General features: G+C 46.5%; 2 protein-coding genes across 2 annotated transcripts; one reads left to right on the top strand and one right to left on the bottom strand.

Moving 5' to 3' along the window:
• Positions 1-1119: 1119 nt before the first annotated feature.
• On the bottom strand, positions 1120-2011 carry ATP5IF1 (ATP synthase inhibitory factor subunit 1). The gene is made up of 3 exons (XM_075522178.1): positions 1858-2011; positions 1636-1748; positions 1120-1406 (listed from the first exon to the last, which is right to left on the bottom strand). The coding sequence occupies exons 1-3, from the start codon at positions 1951-1953 to the stop codon at positions 1265-1267; spliced, it is 351 nt and encodes a 116-aa protein (XP_075378293.1). The 5' UTR covers positions 1954-2011; the 3' UTR covers positions 1120-1264.
• A 346-nt stretch (positions 2012-2357) lies between these two features.
• On the top strand, positions 2358-15230 carry DNAJC8 (DnaJ heat shock protein family (Hsp40) member C8). Its single transcript, XM_075522177.1, has 9 exons — positions 2358-2510; positions 3677-3778; positions 5215-5271; positions 7035-7101; positions 7743-7837; positions 8715-8786; positions 9971-10062; positions 11022-11097; positions 14449-15230. Exons 1-9 carry the CDS (start codon positions 2442-2444, stop codon positions 14569-14571), a joined length of 753 nt encoding a protein of 250 aa, XP_075378292.1. The 5' UTR covers positions 2358-2441; the 3' UTR covers positions 14572-15230.
• Positions 15231-15760: the final 530 nt, after the last annotated feature.

Raw genomic sequence — 15760 nt, 5'->3', positions numbered from 1 at the left:
TTCATTAAACAAAGAGTTTTTAAGGGCATGGACTCTTCATTAGAGCGATAGTGCTGTCATTTACTCTGCAGACAAGACGTACCACTAGCTGCAGTGCTCCTCAGGTGACAGGGAGTGGCCCAAGGGGAAAACAGCTGGTTGGGGATGTACTGGTTAACATGGGAGAAACTGGGACACCTTCAGCCAGCCAGGCACACCCTTGTCAAAGCACTTTCTACATGAAAGGCTCCGATTTGCCTCCTGCAGTTTCAGACAGGGCAGTTCCAGCCACTTCTCCCCCCAGTCCAGCTTCACTGCAGCACTTCGCACTGTGGTGTAACACAGGGTAGCTTTTACCAGTAGCAGAAATTAAGCCTGTTCAGGTAGATTTATGGACACAGCAGTGCAGGTGTGGAAGGAAAGGCTGTTTTCTTACCCGCCCATTCTTATTACATAAAATCCCCTTCTCGTCGGGGCTTAGTGCAGCAAGGCCGCACTATTTCAGTAGGTCACTTGCCGTATGCTTTATGATGGATTTCTTGTATTAAAATTGCAAAAGTGACTGAACCTGCATAAAATAAATCTTAATCCATCCTTCTTTGGAAAGCAACTTAGATAAGGGACATTGAGAACTAGAGACAGAAAAAAACCATCATTGGGCAATTAAAGTCTTTGCAGAAAACAACATTCATGTAGAAGTCAGGATCTCAGCTGTCTTGCTCCAAGAACTTGCACCAGCACAAGTGAAATCCCTGTGACTTAGAACAGTATTTTTCCCTCTCAGTTTATGGCACTAAACACTAAGTGCAACAAAAGAACCTTATTTTTTATAGATACTCTGCTAGTCCAGTGGAGACCCATCTCCCCCCTACACCACAGTGACAGTTTTCTTGAGACAAAGTTCTGTCTGTGGGAATGGGTTTCTACACAGGTACCATTTTTCCCTAGCTTTAACGGTAAAGTTAGCACATGAAGTGTGAACGGTCATTTCTTTCAAATAAATCTAAAGAGAATAGTGAAGTTCTGCCTTCTCCAGGCAGGACTGCCTACTCGAGTATATCCTTATTTTGGAAGAACAATGATATTTAAAACCAGAGAGCGGATTTTTTTTTTTTCATTAAACAGTTACTGAGCAGAGAAGAGAGACTGAGAAGTTTATTTGACATTGTTGCAGACCACAGTATAATTGGACAAATTTGGATTATGTTGGCCAAACCATACAGTCTTCAGCGCTGTTTTATACCACAATCAGTGTTGGCCGTGCACATTCAACAACAGCATCAGCTTAGTCATCATCTTTAAGCTTCTTGATCTTATACTTATGACGCTCAATTTCTTTCTGCAGACGCTCTATCTCTTTCTTGTGATGATCGATCTCCTCCTCATGGTGTTTCCGTAAGGCAGAGAGCTGCTCCCTCTCCTTCTCCCTGCAAGAAAGCACGGCACAAGGTGCAGCACCCGCACACCCGGGGTTCGCCGCAACCCTTCAGCGCGGGGCTCGGGAGGCGGCGCGGAGGCGGGGGTTGGCCGCAGGAGGGGGCGGCTGCAGGCGAGGCTGGCAGAGGCCCAGCACTAGGCCGCCTCGCTGGGCCCTGCGGCGGTTACCCGGCTGGGGGGAGGCTGCTTCTGCGGGAGGCCCCGCCGCACCCCGCTCACCTGAAGTACCGCTCCTCCTCAGCCGCCTGCTTCTTCCCGAAGGCGCCCCCCGCCTCGCGGATGGCGCCGCCGCCGCCGCCGCCCTTCCCGGCGCCTTTGCCCAGCTCGCCCAGCTGCGGGGAGAGTCGGCGATGAGCGGAGAGAAGAGGGGAAGGGAAGGAAGGAAGGAAGGGAAGGAAGGGAGGGAGGGACGGAACGGACACCACCGCCCCCCACGCCCACCTGGTCGGCGCCCGAGCCCGAGCTCCAACGCTGCTGCTGCGCCAGCAGGGCCCCGCGCAGGCCGCCCCGCGCCGCCGCGACGGCCACAGCCGCCATCGCCCGCCTGCCCTTGGAGCGCCGCGCGGACGAGACCCAACCCCGAGGGGCGGGGCCGCGCCCAGCCCGGCGCGTCACGGCCCGCGCATGCGCAGCCTTCACTCCTCCTCCCCACCCCCCCTACTCCTCCAGCCGGGGCGGCGGCGGCGGCGGCAGCTGGGGCCCGTACGGCCCGGGGCCCGCGGCCGCCCGCCCCCTCCGGCCACTGCGCCCGGCCTGCGCTTCTCTGCCTCGCCGCCCAGCGGGAGCTCCCCCGGGCGGGGAGGCACCGGGCCGGGCCGTCCCGCGCTGTCCCGTCCCCTCAGGACGCGCCCGCGGGCTTCGGCCGCGGGGCGCCTAGCAGCGGGGGAAAGGGTGGACGACGGGGGGGCGGGGCCAGGGTCAGTTGCCATGGCGCACGCGGCGGTCACGTGCCGAGGGCGCCGCCCGCCCCGCCGGCCTCAGCGCCGTGCTCACGTGGGCGCGCGCGGCGTCACGTGGTGCTGGCGATGGCGGCGGCGGGGGAGCCCGGGGCGGGGGGCGCCGCCGAGGAGGCGTTCCTCACCTTCTACAACGAGGTACCGACGCCTCAGCGCCGCCGAGGCGGCGGGCGGCCCCGTCCCGCCCCCCGGGCCCTGCTCGCCCGCGGCCGGCGGCCGGCGGCCTCCCCTCCCAGCGCCGGGGCCTGGCGGGCTGCGCGGCGCCTGGCCCGGCCCGGCCGCCCTGAGGGGAACCCGCTGGGCCCCGAGCCCGGCCGTGGCGGGCCCTGGGGCTGCCCCGAGCCGCTGGCGGGCGGGAGGGCGGGGCGGGCGAAGCCGATGGCGGTGCTGGGCAGGGGGCGGGCGAGAGGCAGGTGCCGGCGGGTTCGTGCTCGGCCCGGGGAGACGGGCGTTCCCCGGGCTCGCTGCCGCCGGCCCCGCGGAGTCTCCCGCCCTCCGAAAAGCCCCTGTTGTGGCTGGGGGAAGGAGCCAAGCGTTCAGTCCCCATCTCGCTCCTTCGGGTGAGCCCGGTGGGAGTTGTGTGCTCCGCGGTCTCTGAACGTAACCCTCCGCTGTGCTCCACCGCTTAGCCTTTTCGCGGACAAACTGTCATTTCGGAAGGTGCGTGGGGCCCCTTTCCCTCAGCCTTGTGCTAGTCTCTGCTGCTTTGTGCGCAGCTTGGACGTGACTGCCTGAGCCGGCCCACAGAAAGGTAGTGCCAGTTTGGTGGATGATTATTTCTTTAAATAAAGGTGAACGTTAAATGTAAATACATGGTTTGGTTTGGCTTAATATTGTAAAGAACAAAAAGTAAACTGAACTGAACTAAATAACCTGTGGCCAGAATGAAGTGGACTTGTATACTTGCACTGGTGTCACTTAATGTGTTTAGTGGGCTGTCCCGCCAACAGCGGGCAAAAAGCAACAGTGTGGTAGGTTTCCAAGGAATCACGATGACAGTGCTGGTGTAGGAGCAAAGTGAGGGGAAGAGCCACAGCTATTGAGCAAGCTATAGGAGAGACAGGCAGAAGTGCTTTCTAGGGTTTTTTATACTTAAAATGTAATGTTAAAAATACTGTCATGCTGTAGAAAACGCTAAAAAATGTGCTCTGCTAGTGCTTGAGTAAAATAGCTACAGGCTTGGGATGAGCAAGAGGTATTGTGAATTGTAATACGGGACAATGATGACTGGTGTAGTAATCACACGGGAAAACAGGTAAGCACATTGTGATGGTCAGTTAATATGGGTCTGTCTTGTTCTTCAGGTAAAGCAAATTGAAAAACGAGACTCTGTTTTAACATCAAAAAACCAAATTGACAGGCTGACCCGACCTGGATCTTCCTATTTCAACTTGAACCCTTTTGAGGTTAGTTTGAACGTTTTATCCTCCCTTCTGACTTGGTATACCAACTTCCAGATTGACTGGGCATTTATTTCAGTAAAAAGACCAAACACAAAGAAAGAAAAAAATTCTCTAGATGTAGATTACTGTGCAGAATGTTTACAGAAGACAGAAGGATGGTGTATATGTGCTCGCTCTCTTTTTCACTGTTTTATGGCAAGCACAAACTGTATTGGTTTGACATGTTTCCCTTGTGCAACAGCAGTAGAAGATTTGGGAGATTAACGCCAGGTACTTTCTGAATGAGAACATAACAGCTACAAGTGGCATGCATGTCAGGTTCTGTTCTGAGCATTCTTGACTCGGCATTTCTAGTTCTGTCTTTTATTTTGGATGTTCATCCCACTGAACTCGCGTAGTGTGTAGAATGCAAGAAGGACTCTCACTGCTCGCGCTGAGCAATCCTTGGAAAATGGATAATTCCCTTGCACGTTGTCTAGTTTGATTCCAGTTGCAGTCAGTTACAAAGTCTTGATGAGTATGAAAGCCTGAGGAAGACAGTAAATAAAACAATCTGGTGTTTCTCGGGAGCTGGCGTTTCCCCGTGTGTATTCCTTCCTGATACCATCTTCATCTGCCTTTTTAAAGCCTCAGGTACTTTTTGTAGTCTCAATTTAGGGCTGGTCAGCCAGATCAATCGGCAGGTTCACCTTGACAATGTTCAGTTCTGTGTAGATCTTAGTTGGAGAGTAAACTTGACTTGGAGAGTAAATTAAGAAAGCCATTTAGAAGTAGACTGTAGCTTTCCTGTGAGAGAATGGTTTTTATTTACAGATCCTTAGTGTCAGACCAGCATGCATTTGCATTGAGTAGGCTCACTTGTTGTCTTAGGACTTTTGTTCAGTAAATTAATTCGCAAAAGAGCTCCTAAACTCTGCCACGTTCCTAAAGACCAGTATGTAGACAAGTGGGCTAATTCATGGAAATCAAACAGTAAAACTCTTCTGTCTTCTTTCAAAATGATAAAACAAATAAATTCTTACAAAGTACTATCTTTCCTGCCCAAAGTTCCCAGTTATGAATGATCCAGCGGTGTCCCAAAGCCACCGTATGCTTCCATTTCTGCTAAACAGCATTGCTACAGGACTGGTTGAAGGTTTAGACCAATTGTGGCTATTTAGGGATGGCAGCTGTCTACATGAGGCTTGAGTGTGGAAGGGACACTGGCATAGTCAGAAGAATCTAGCATTGCTAAAAGTAGAATGTCCCAAGCATGGTGTCTCTTAAAATGTTTCTGGTTTACTAGGTGAAAATTCATGTGCTGAAGCAGCTCCCTGCTGGGGGGAGCTTTCTGGTGTTGTGTCTGTAAGCCAGTGAACCAAGCATTTAGAGCTTGTTGCCAAGAACCTGAAACATGGGGAGTATCATTGAACTTGCTCTGCTCTCATGGTCTCTTTTAGGTACTGCAGATGGATCCTGAAGCCACAGATGAAGAGATAAAGAAAAGATTCCGGCAGGTATTTGGCTTTTGCACTTGAAGCCTCTGGAAGGAAGCTAGAAGCTCTGTAGAGATAGTGCAGCTGTGCTTGGGAACAAGAAAAATGGTGGTAAAGCTGTATCGGGGTAGAGGAGTAGCCATTTTGGGAAGAAATGCATAGAACAATCTTTGTATCAACAAGAGGAGAGCTGCGGAAGTGTCCCTGGTCCATGCATGGTATGCTCCTTTGCCTGTAAAGTGTGTGATGAGGCTATTGCAAACTGATACGCCCATGTATAATCAGCTTATTGAACTTTAGTTCAAAGGGAAGAAAAAAATTTGTCAGAAATTAAGAACTGAGAAAAGGTATTTTTCTCAAATATATGGACTTGGATCCAGAAGTGTATTTTCTGTGAGGTTTCTTTAAGAATTTTAGCGGTCATTTTTGGTGACTTGGTTACCTGGAACAGCAGCAGCCCTGCTCACTGACCTGTCTGTGTTGCCCCGTGCAACGCAGGAAGCATTACCCCAGACTTACTCTGCTGACAGATCTGCAGCAGAAATTTGAATTTAATCAGTGCATGCAGCAAAGAAACACAATATTTGGGGGGGCTGTAGCCTCCCACCTGAATTAGCAGTGTAAACATCAAGAGCTGTCTTTAGACAGGAAGCTGTGCTGGCTGACAGAGGAACATGCCTACCAAGCTGGTGATGGGATATGGGCTACTTCTATATGTGGAAGTGGGAGGATAACCTTTTAGTCTGTTGCTGACTTCTCAGTTCTGCGAATCAATAAACTGGGTCTGTCCTAGCTTTAGGCTGATAGAATACCACAGGGAAATGTTTTGAAGTCAATGTGGTGAAATAAGTGCATGGAATTGCGTATTGAAGAAATCAAACACCTAAATACAGAATGTGGAACAGCCAACAGAAGGAAAAAAACATTGGCTGTAGCAAATCACAGAGTAAATCAGCAGCATGCTGCTGTTTAGGACCAGAGGCAAACCTTTTTCCTGTGAATTAGCAAGTGCCATGTGTTCAGGAAGTAATTATTTTACATTCTTCGGCACTGATGCAATTTCAGTTGCTGCACTGTGACTGGTTTTGAACATTATACTAGGAAAGATGCAGATAAACTAGAGAGTCCATACAGCAACAGCAGAAATAAGAGGTCTGAAAAAAAGAATGCCATGTGGGGAAAGTTTGAAAGAACTTTCTCTTTCTCTGGAAGAGCAAGGTGGAGAACATGTGCTTTCCAGCCCATTTAAGGTTGCCCTAAAGATGGTAGCAATCCATGTCCTCTCTCTGCTGGATAGAGAGTATAGGAAGGAGTTTTCTTAACTTTCAGTAAAGGAGCCTAAGGAAAAGCTTACCCATTCTGTTAAATGTTTTGACAGCCTTAGGGATACTGGAGAACTTCTTGGGAGACATTGTTGAGTAAAAGGTAAACTTCGGTTGAGGATGATCTTTGTAAGTTTGTTTCTTCTTAAGACCAAGGATACAAAACTTGGGTGACCGAGAGGTTTGTATCAGCCCTGGGCACTGCAGGTGAAGGGTGTTTATATTCTGTACATCCCAAGCTGCAGCTTTTCTCAGAGAGCCTGTTTATTACAAGTATTGTATTTGATTTACAAGCTTTTACTGATGCATACTGAGAAATGTTGTCAGATGATTTGTCCGTATACAAAGGAATGTGATCCCCTGTGATTCCTTCTGTCTGAGACCATTCTCCTCCTCTCACAAAAATCTCTGAAATATTCTTCATCTTTTACAATCTTGATAGCAAGATCCTTTCTCTTGCAGTTGTCAATATTGGTGCATCCAGACAAAAATCAAGATGATGCAGATAGAGCCCAGAAGGCTTTTGAAGGTAACGCTCTCACCTTTTCCCTGGGCTGGTGTACGATATTACTTGGCCTGCTATTTTTCTGTAGCTGGTTTAAATGTTTATTAGGGGTGGAGGCCCCACTGAGACAGAAGAACTGCTGTAAGAGGCCTTCAGATGAGGGAGATGTGTGGGTGGCATTTCAGCAGAGACTTTCACTAGATGGCGGTATCCACGTTGCCAGTCTGCAGCGGGACCAAACAAGCCCGTGTGGGGTTTTGAGATTGTTTAAGAAAAGCTGTTTAATCTGCACATTAGATTTTATTCAAAGACCATATGACAGAAGTAGTGTGATGGTTTTAGGTGTATGCTTTGCACTATGGTGAGGCATTACGCACCTTAAACTTACCTCATGCCCTATAACTAAATCACTTGGTAGGACTGACGCTTTCACCCTGCTGACTCCAAAAGGTCTCTGACAGTTTCTGCCATTACTGTACCCCAAATCTCATTTGACTAATCATGATATCACTTACCTAGATGTATCAAAAAAAAAACCCCAAAAACCAACCAAACAAACCCCCCCAAATTCTATGAAGCAAAATTTTTATGGTCAACAAGTAGCAACCTTGTGATGCTTTGTGAATATGACTACTGGTGCTATTAATGTTGATGCTTTTTGTTAGCTGTAGATAAAGCGTACAAGTTGCTGCTAGATCAGGAGCAAAAGAAGAGGGCCTTGGATGTGATACAGGCAGGAAAAGAATATGTGGAACACACTGTAAGTATCCCATAGGAACATCCAGGGCTGGGAGTGAGTGGTCATCAGTCCTTTGTAATTTGCTTTTTGGTACACCTGCTGCATGTTTGGGTCATTAAAAAGTGAGCTGAGCAAACCTCATGAGTGCAGGTGGACTCTGAGCTCCTCAAGGTATGAACGAATGTGCTTTGTCCAAGGCTGCTGTTGAGCTCAGTGCAAGATAATTCAGTGAAATTCAGTACTTAAAATAATTGGGTCAGACCACATGATCTGACCTAAATATTTTTTTCAAGTCTGTGAATGAATGGTGCGGTTCAAATGTGTGTAGGTGGAAGAAAATAGGTGGTGACAGCAGGAGACTGGGAAGTTTTGGGGGAAAATGACCTATAAGATAAGAAAAGGAGCTTGGATTGCATTGGCCAAGAAGTTAGTCGAGTGATGTGGGTGGACTAAAACATAACAAGCTTGAGAAAGCAGATGATGTGGGAGAACTCAGATACTCTAAACCAAGGAACACTTTATGTTCTGCTTGTTGTTGTTAGTCTTTTGAATATTACAAAGCAAAATAAACTTTCTGCTGGTTTGGATGGTGTATATTGGATATGAACTTATCTTAAAAATAACCGAAAAAAAACAACAAAGGGATTGTGTTGGATGAATAGTATCTAACATAGTATTTTTAATTACTACAGTTCATGTGAATAGTGATCTTGTATGTGTTTATCTGGACCTAGGACCAGGAGGTTTTGGTCTAAAATGAAACATCGATCCAAATCAAGAACTTACTGTCACCCAGAGTTCTTCTCCCACAGTGGAACAGGAATGCAGAACTACTTGGATACAATTATGTAAGCCCTATACAACTTTTTAGGCTCTTACTTTTGTTCTTAATCTTTAGGTGAAAGAAAAAAAGAAGCAGTTGAAGAAGGATGGAAAACCTCCCACTGTAGAAGAGGATGATCCTGAAGTTGTAAGTCATATACTGTTCAGAGAAACTGTGGAGTAAAAAATGTGTTTTGTGGAATTAAGAGTCAAAACCAGTACGAAAGTATTTATTAGACTTGTTAGAGTGTTGTAAATCCTTGCACTTACAGAAGAACAAATTCTGATAAGCCACTGTAGAGTACCATGCGTTGGGTAATACCCATATATTTTAGAAGATAGTTAACTGTAGTGTAAAGAGTGAATATATAATGAGATTATATATTCAAAATACCCAGTTCTTTTCTTGGAGTAAGTCTTCATTGCTTGCGCATCATGCAGTCTTTCTTGAATTGAATTTCTTGTTGTATTCTGAATGCTGGAACTGCGGTGTTCTTGCTGTCAGCAGAGGCATGTATAGAACCCACTGCAGCCTGTCTAAAATGTGCTCTTAGTGCCATTTTGTAGTAAGAGCTGTTCTGGCTGTTTCTTCCATGTAGCACTTGAGGATAGATGTGCTGTTCTGCAACAAATCACTTTTATTAAAAAAGGCATGACATAACTTAGTAGTTCTTACCTGGTTTCTAGTCTGAAAAGTCAAGTGATTTTAGAGGCTTTAACAGAATGATAGATGATTATCAAACACTGACATAATTAGTCTTACTGTCGTCACCTTTTTTTTTTCCTACAATGTGATTTTTTCCTCTTGATATCACCAGAGTAACCCCATAACTGTCTTATTTTCCATTGATTTTCAGAAGTCTGTTGCTGTTCTTTAATAATGAAGTTTGTCTTAAGAATACTGATATTTGCTACTGAAAAGCCAATGCTAGACTTTTACAACACATCAGGAAGATCTGCTGGCAAATTACTATCTAAACAGTGACCATTTTGCCTTTTTTTGTAAAATGCAACAATGCAAGACTTAACAGAAGAATAAGAGAGCTTGAAATTAATGGTTCTGTTTAGGCACAGCTTTGTGAATACAAATGAAAATGAGACTAATATGAGGCTAATAAGTAGCTGTTTCTTGGTGTCAGGGCTAGAATTTAATCAGCATTGTTTTTAGCCTTTTCTGTGCCGCTGCTATTGACTACTGTTCAGGCAGGATACGGGGTTACGTGGGCATACATATGCTTCACGTTCTTTTTATGCTTCTTACATTCTTATGTAAAATAGACTTCTCTAACTGTGTTAATGGGCATTATTTTAGACCGGATTTGTGTTTTACAGTTCAAACAAGCTGTATACAAACAGACAATGAAGCTCTTTGCTGAACTGGAAATTAAGAGGAAAGAAAGAGAAGCTAAAGAAATGCATGAAAGGTATGAGCAGCATCCTGCTTGTGCAGTTCAGGCTCCTTTTCCCCCCTTGTGCTTCCTCAGAGAAGATAAGGAACCATAGAGTCTTAGAAAGGTCTAAGTTGGAATGGACCTCTGGAGATCATCTGGTCCAACCTCCTGCTGAAAGCAGGGCCTTGGATTAGATTAACAAGGGTCCTGTCAAGATGACTTCCAGTGATGTAGATTCCACCGCTTCTCTGGGCAACCTGTGTGTTACAGAGCTCTGTGCTTGAGAAGTGCAAACAGGATGCTTGCCCTTCTGTATTTAAAACATTGATATATTTGGTATGCACTCTCATGTGTATACCCGGAGGCCAGCCAAAACAGTGAAATGGTAACACATTTCTGCATGTTGTTAGCATGCAAATAATTGATTTTTAATTTTAATCAAGTGCCAGAAATACCCTGTGGCATGTGTGATCCTGAACTATTTTAGGTGTTTTGATCACATGTTGCCTGAGTGCTCACTGTGGATGCACTTCATAGAGCGGGGTTTCTGTACTGGTCAGTGAAGGCAGTCTGAGAGATGGTTGCAGGGCACTACTTTCGATGACACATGAAAATTGGCAGGGGGGGAATTTGATTCTTACCTTGCATGCTCAGGTGTTTATTAACTTCTCAAAATGTGTACTCTCAACCGTTTTAGAGACTTATCACTGGAGTTATGAAGGAGTCCAACTTGTTTTGCCGAGCAAGAGAAGCTGACTCACTGATTAAGTACATGTCAGTGGTGCCAAACCGTCTCTGCTCACTGCTCTTCCAGATTTGAAATAAAATTCTATTTGCTGTGCTATCTTAGGTGTGCATATTTATTTCTTCTGATAAGCACTTTAATCTGCCAAGAAATCAGAAGAGCTTTCTGAGATGTTTTGAAAGTATTACTGTGGTTTTTTAAAGTAGATGCTTGTAGGTTCATAACTTCTTTCTGGTTTCCCTTCCAGGAAGCGGCAGAGGGAAGAAGAAATTGAGGCACAAGAGAAAGCTAAACGAGAGCGAGAATGGCAGAAGAACTTTGAGGTAATCAGCAGCTTAACTTACAGGATGGGCCTATGCAGTTCTTGGCCATGCTGCAGGGAATGTCCCTAGGGAGAAGAGAGACTTTTTATCTGCAGGTGCTATAAGATAATTTAAGTAGACACTTAGTAAAAGATCCTGCACAAGCCTGGGTTTTGTCCTTGTGTGGGGAGGAGAGCCCACCAATAGGGCTTTGGTATCACCTTTCCAGAAATAGGTCTGGTAAATTAAGGTGTAGTATTTTTCAGCTCTATCAGCAGTTCATTCTTGTCCCTAGTCAGAAATTTGAATTGCTGCTTAGCCCAGGTCACTGGTGACCAGTAAAACTTAATCTGGCAGCTGTTCAACCACTAGTGTGGACTAGGAAAGAAGTCAGTGATTGTGTGCAGGACCTCATGAAAAGATGAGCTAGATCTTTCATTGAATCCAAAGCCAGATCCCAGTCTATGTTCAAGAGGACTTTAAAAAAGAGGGTATGTGGGAGAGAAGTGTATGAGCTGGACTGGCATCTTGTGGAAGGTGGACAATTAGGATGTTTCTGAAGACTCAGCTGGGGAGAGTTTGTGTTCATGTGCTATATAACATGGATATAAGAAGTTGGATATTTTGAAAAACTTGTATAATGCTGCTGTGTTGAGTGCACTGTGGGTTTTGTCATGTAATGCCAGAGAGGTAAATAAGTATGTCACTGGCCTTGCTGCTGGCAGAAGTTCTGTGTTCTCACGCCAGAATGGCTACAGAATTTGGGTGTCATTGATGTAGGGATGCAGTAAAGCCTAGCAACTGAGGAAGTGTGAGCAAGTATTACAAACAGATAATGATGGCCCAAATGGGGGAGCTGCAGAACTATTGATATTGCAGCTCTGAGTACCTGCATGTCCTCAACCACTCATAGATAGGTAAACCTCTGCACTCGCAGGTGTCTTCTCCAGCCCTGCTGGTGACCATTTAATCCATGTGAAAAGAGTATCAAACCCAGGTGTTAATGTCCCAAATGGATCACTGGAATACACAAGAATAAGAAGCTTATTTCTGGTAGTGACCATCATTGAGAGAGGGTGATGGAGACAAAATAACACATGAATTCTTGGCTGCTCCTGTATGTGTACTAATTCAGTGGCTGCCTTTAAAATATATCTGAAATGAGTATGTGTTTTGCTGCTTTGAATGATATTTAAACCATAAGGAAAAAAAGTTGATATTCTGCAATTGTGGTTCTGTCTCAGATTGAAAAAAAACCCAAACAAACCCAACACAAAAATCCCAACCTTTAAAGGTGCTCACATTGTACCTCTGCATTGCTCTTCTGGGCTTTCCTGCTCCTGGTGATTCCAGTCCTTGTCTGCATACTGCATCCTAGTTCTGATCCTGTCTCTTTACCCTAAAACCTGTAGGTTATGTCCCTCATGGATGTTCTGCAGTGTTTCTGAATATCTGTGTCATCCAAGTGGTTGCCTGCTGTTTCTAGAAGCTATTCACAGGCTGCTTTCAGAGCTGAATTATATCTTGATGTATTTTAGAAGGAGCAGGTTGGAACATCTACTTTCTCCCACCCTCAAAATTCACCTTCTTACTAATTTCAAGAATGGCTTCCACCACCAAACTGTAAGAAACAAGAAGATTAGAACAGAAGTTGCCATACAGCCTTATCCCTAGCAAAAGTGTAATCACAGAATGGTTGAGATTGGAAGGAACCTCTGGGGTCCATCTGGTCCAATGCCCCTGCTCAGGCAGGGCCACCTTAGAGCCAGTTGCCCAGGACCATGTCCAGATGGCTTTTGAATATCCTCAGCAATGGAGACTCCACAACGTCTCTGAGCAACCTGGTCCAGTGCTTGGAAGAAACATGTTTCCAGGTGTTTAGATAGAGCCTCCTGTGTTTCAGTTTGTGCCCATGGCCTCTGGTCCTGGTACTGGACATCACCAAGAAGGGCCTGGCTCAGTCTTCTTTCCACCATACTTCAGATACTTGCACACATTGATGAGATCCCTCCTAAGCCTTGTCTTCTCCAGGCTGAACAGTCCCAGCTGTCTCAGCCATTCCTCACACGAGAGATACTCCAGTCCTTTAATCATCTGTGTGGCCCTTTGTTGGACTCTCTCCAGTATGTCCATGTCTCTCCTGTACTGGGGAGCCCAGCACTGCACACAGCACTCCAGGGGTGTGCAGAGGGGAAGGATCGCCTCCCTTGACCTGCTGGCCATACTTTGCCTAATGCAGCCCAGGACAGCATTCACCTTCTTTGCAGCAAAGGCACGTTGCTGGCTCATGTTCAACCTGGTGTCCACCAGGACCCCAGGTTCTTTTCTACCAAGCTACTTCCCAACTGAGTGGTCCCCAGCATGTGCTGGTGCATGGGGTTGTTCTTCCCCAGGGGCAGGACTTTGCACTTCTCCTTGTTGAACCGCATGAGGTTCCTGTCAGCCCATTTCTCCAGCTTGCCAAGGTCCCTCTGGATGGCAGCACAACCCTCTGGGCTGTCAGCAGCGCTTCCCAGTTTTGTGTCATCTGCAGACCTGCTGAGGGTGCACTCTGCCCCATCATCCAGATCACTGCTAGTGCCTGGCCTTCCCCCATCCTGCCATAGGGAAGGAGGGGAGCGAAGCAGACAGCTGTTGTAGCCAGAGCCTGTGTGCAGCACCAGTATTGCAGGCACAGCTATGGTCAGATGGGCCTTGAGTGTATGGATCCCACAGTGTGAAGTGGATTATCCCTGGACTTGTTCTGTCCTACTGTGTGAAACCTTCAGCCTGTAGGGATCATAGGTTGGCTTTGTGGGGAGTCTTCGCCCCCCACCCCCCTGAGGGGTTTCTGCTGCTTGCAGGTAGGCCAGGGAGAGGAGAAAAGAGTACAGCAGAGATCTTTTCTCATTGTGTCTTTCTGATGAAGCTTGGGGCAAGGAGTGCAAGAGAAGACAGCAGTACGTTTCCCTTCTCTCTTCTCCATGCCTCCAAGCTGCAGCACAAGGAGAGCTGTCTCAAGGATGTGTTACACAGTAAGGAAGTGGCACGTTCTGGGCTGACATATTAGGAACATCCATTGGAGATGAGGTTTCTTGTTTTCTTTGCACATCAGAGGATTCAGTAGACTCTAGTCAGGACTGCACATCCCAGGCTGGTTGCTTCTGAAACAAGAAACCAGCATAGTGGTTATACTGCTGTTTGTAAGCTCTCTTGTAGTCCCACTGTGCTGTGTCTGCTGCTCTGGCTCTTCACAGTGCCTGCATGTCCTGGTTGCTAGGGTGCTACATGCTGGATAAGGGGGAAATTGCTATTCATCTCTTGAAACTGGTATGTATTGCCTGTTCTCTGGCTCTTGCACTTCTTAACTCTCCATTTCCTCTCTGTTCCCAGGAAAGTCGGGATGGTCGTGTGGACAGCTGGAGAAATTTCCAGGCAAATACAAAGGGAAAGAAAGAAAAGAAAAACAGGACCTTCCTGAGACCTCCCAAAGTAAAAATGGAGCAGCGTGAATGATCCTGGCAGCACTGCCCAAGTGCAGCTCCTCAGTCCCCCTCCCTGCTTTTAAGGACTCATTGGCACCTAGAGTAAGAATTGCTTTTTAGTAGACTGTTTGTTTCCAGTACAATTAATTATTGGTCAAAGTATTTTTTGTACTCTGTCCATTTGAACTAGGGCCATAGTATCAACTCAGCCAGGAACCCGCTACATGTAGAACACTTGGCTTAGGAGGGTCCCCGCCATTATTGCTGTCCTGTTTGTCTGCTGCCCTGTAACTCGATGTTTTGTACTTCACAGAGAGTGTGCTGTTTCACCACTTCCATTTCTAGTTTGAGAGCTGAACAAAATATTGAAATGCATCCGTACCTTTCCAGGCATCATCTTTCTCAGCAAGTTCAGCTTTGGAAAGGTCTGAACTGACTCTGGAAATCTGCTTCCAGCACTGTGCAGTGCAGCTGACCTGCAGTTGAAGTCCTGCAGCTCCTCACTGAACTGAGTGGTCCTTGGAAGGACCCTTCCCCCAAGACCTGATTTCCAAACTAAAATCCCAGCTCTCAGGCTTAGACTTCTGTTAATCTCAGACCAGGTGGTCAGTTCCTGTAAAGGAAAAATAACTTCTCTTGATTAATGGTTAAGTTGCAATGGTCTGTATGTAAAATAAATTTTTACCCAAGTTACTGGGTTTTTTTCTTGGAATTATTCAAAAATACAGTTGCAAGGGTGTGAATTGAATGCTGGCCACTGAAATGTTGCTGCTCTTCAGCATGAACACTTTCCCTGATAAAGGTCTGCAGTCATCCCAAAGTCTGTTCTGACTTGAATTTTGCAGTGACAGTCCTGCAGAGTGGTACCCAAGAGGATGGGGAGGGGGTGTCTCTTCCCTGGATGCTGCCTGGGTGGATGCAGGTGTGCCAGAGTCTGTCCTGAAAACTGAGCTTGTTGCTGTGCCTTTGGGGAGCGTGGATGGGTTGGGAGGACGTGGGCACCTGTTAGGAGTGTAACTCCTCAGAGCTGTGGGATGAGCTCAAACTCATGAGTTTTGATTTTTAAAATCCTACTTTGTGTGTGTATTGTAAGTTTTTTAAGAGATTCTCAACTGTTTAAAGGCATTCAAAATGGAGCATACTACAGATTCACATGTGCCTGGCAGAATCCTCTGGAGACCTTTCTGCAGACTCTTCCCATCTGTCCTGATGGCCATCCC

This window comes from Mycteria americana, chromosome 21 (genome assembly GCF_035582795.1).
Source record: "Mycteria americana isolate JAX WOST 10 ecotype Jacksonville Zoo and Gardens chromosome 21, USCA_MyAme_1.0, whole genome shotgun sequence".
In the NCBI taxonomy this organism is placed as follows: domain Eukaryota; kingdom Metazoa; phylum Chordata; class Aves; order Ciconiiformes; family Ciconiidae; genus Mycteria; species Mycteria americana.
The sequence above is the reverse complement of the archived record's forward strand: the minus strand, read 5'-3'. Positions and strand labels throughout refer to the sequence as shown.

Bases quoted from the DNA above. Each gene is read 5' to 3' on its own strand.
- ATP5IF1 (XM_075522178.1), bottom strand. From the start codon at position 1,953: ATGGCGGCTGTGGCCGTCGCGGCGGCGCGGGGCGGCCTGCGCGGGGCC. The intron at 1,749-1,857 runs GTGGGCGTGGGG...CTCTCCCCGCAG, and splicing joins CGGGCTCGGGCGCCGACCAG to CTGGGCGAGCTGGGCAAAGG. The intron at 1,407-1,635 runs GTGAGCGGGGTG...GCTTTCTTGCAG, and splicing joins GAGGAGGAGCGGTACTTCAG to GGAGAAGGAGAGGGAGCAGC.
- DNAJC8 (XM_075522177.1), top strand. From the start codon at position 2,442: ATGGCGGCGGCGGGGGAGCCCGGGGCGGGGGGCGCCGCCGAGGAGGCG. The intron at 2,511-3,676 runs GTACCGACGCCT...CTTGTTCTTCAG, and splicing joins TCCTCACCTTCTACAACGAG to GTAAAGCAAATTGAAAAACG. The intron at 3,779-5,214 runs GTTAGTTTGAAC...GGTCTCTTTTAG, and splicing joins TCAACTTGAACCCTTTTGAG to GTACTGCAGATGGATCCTGA.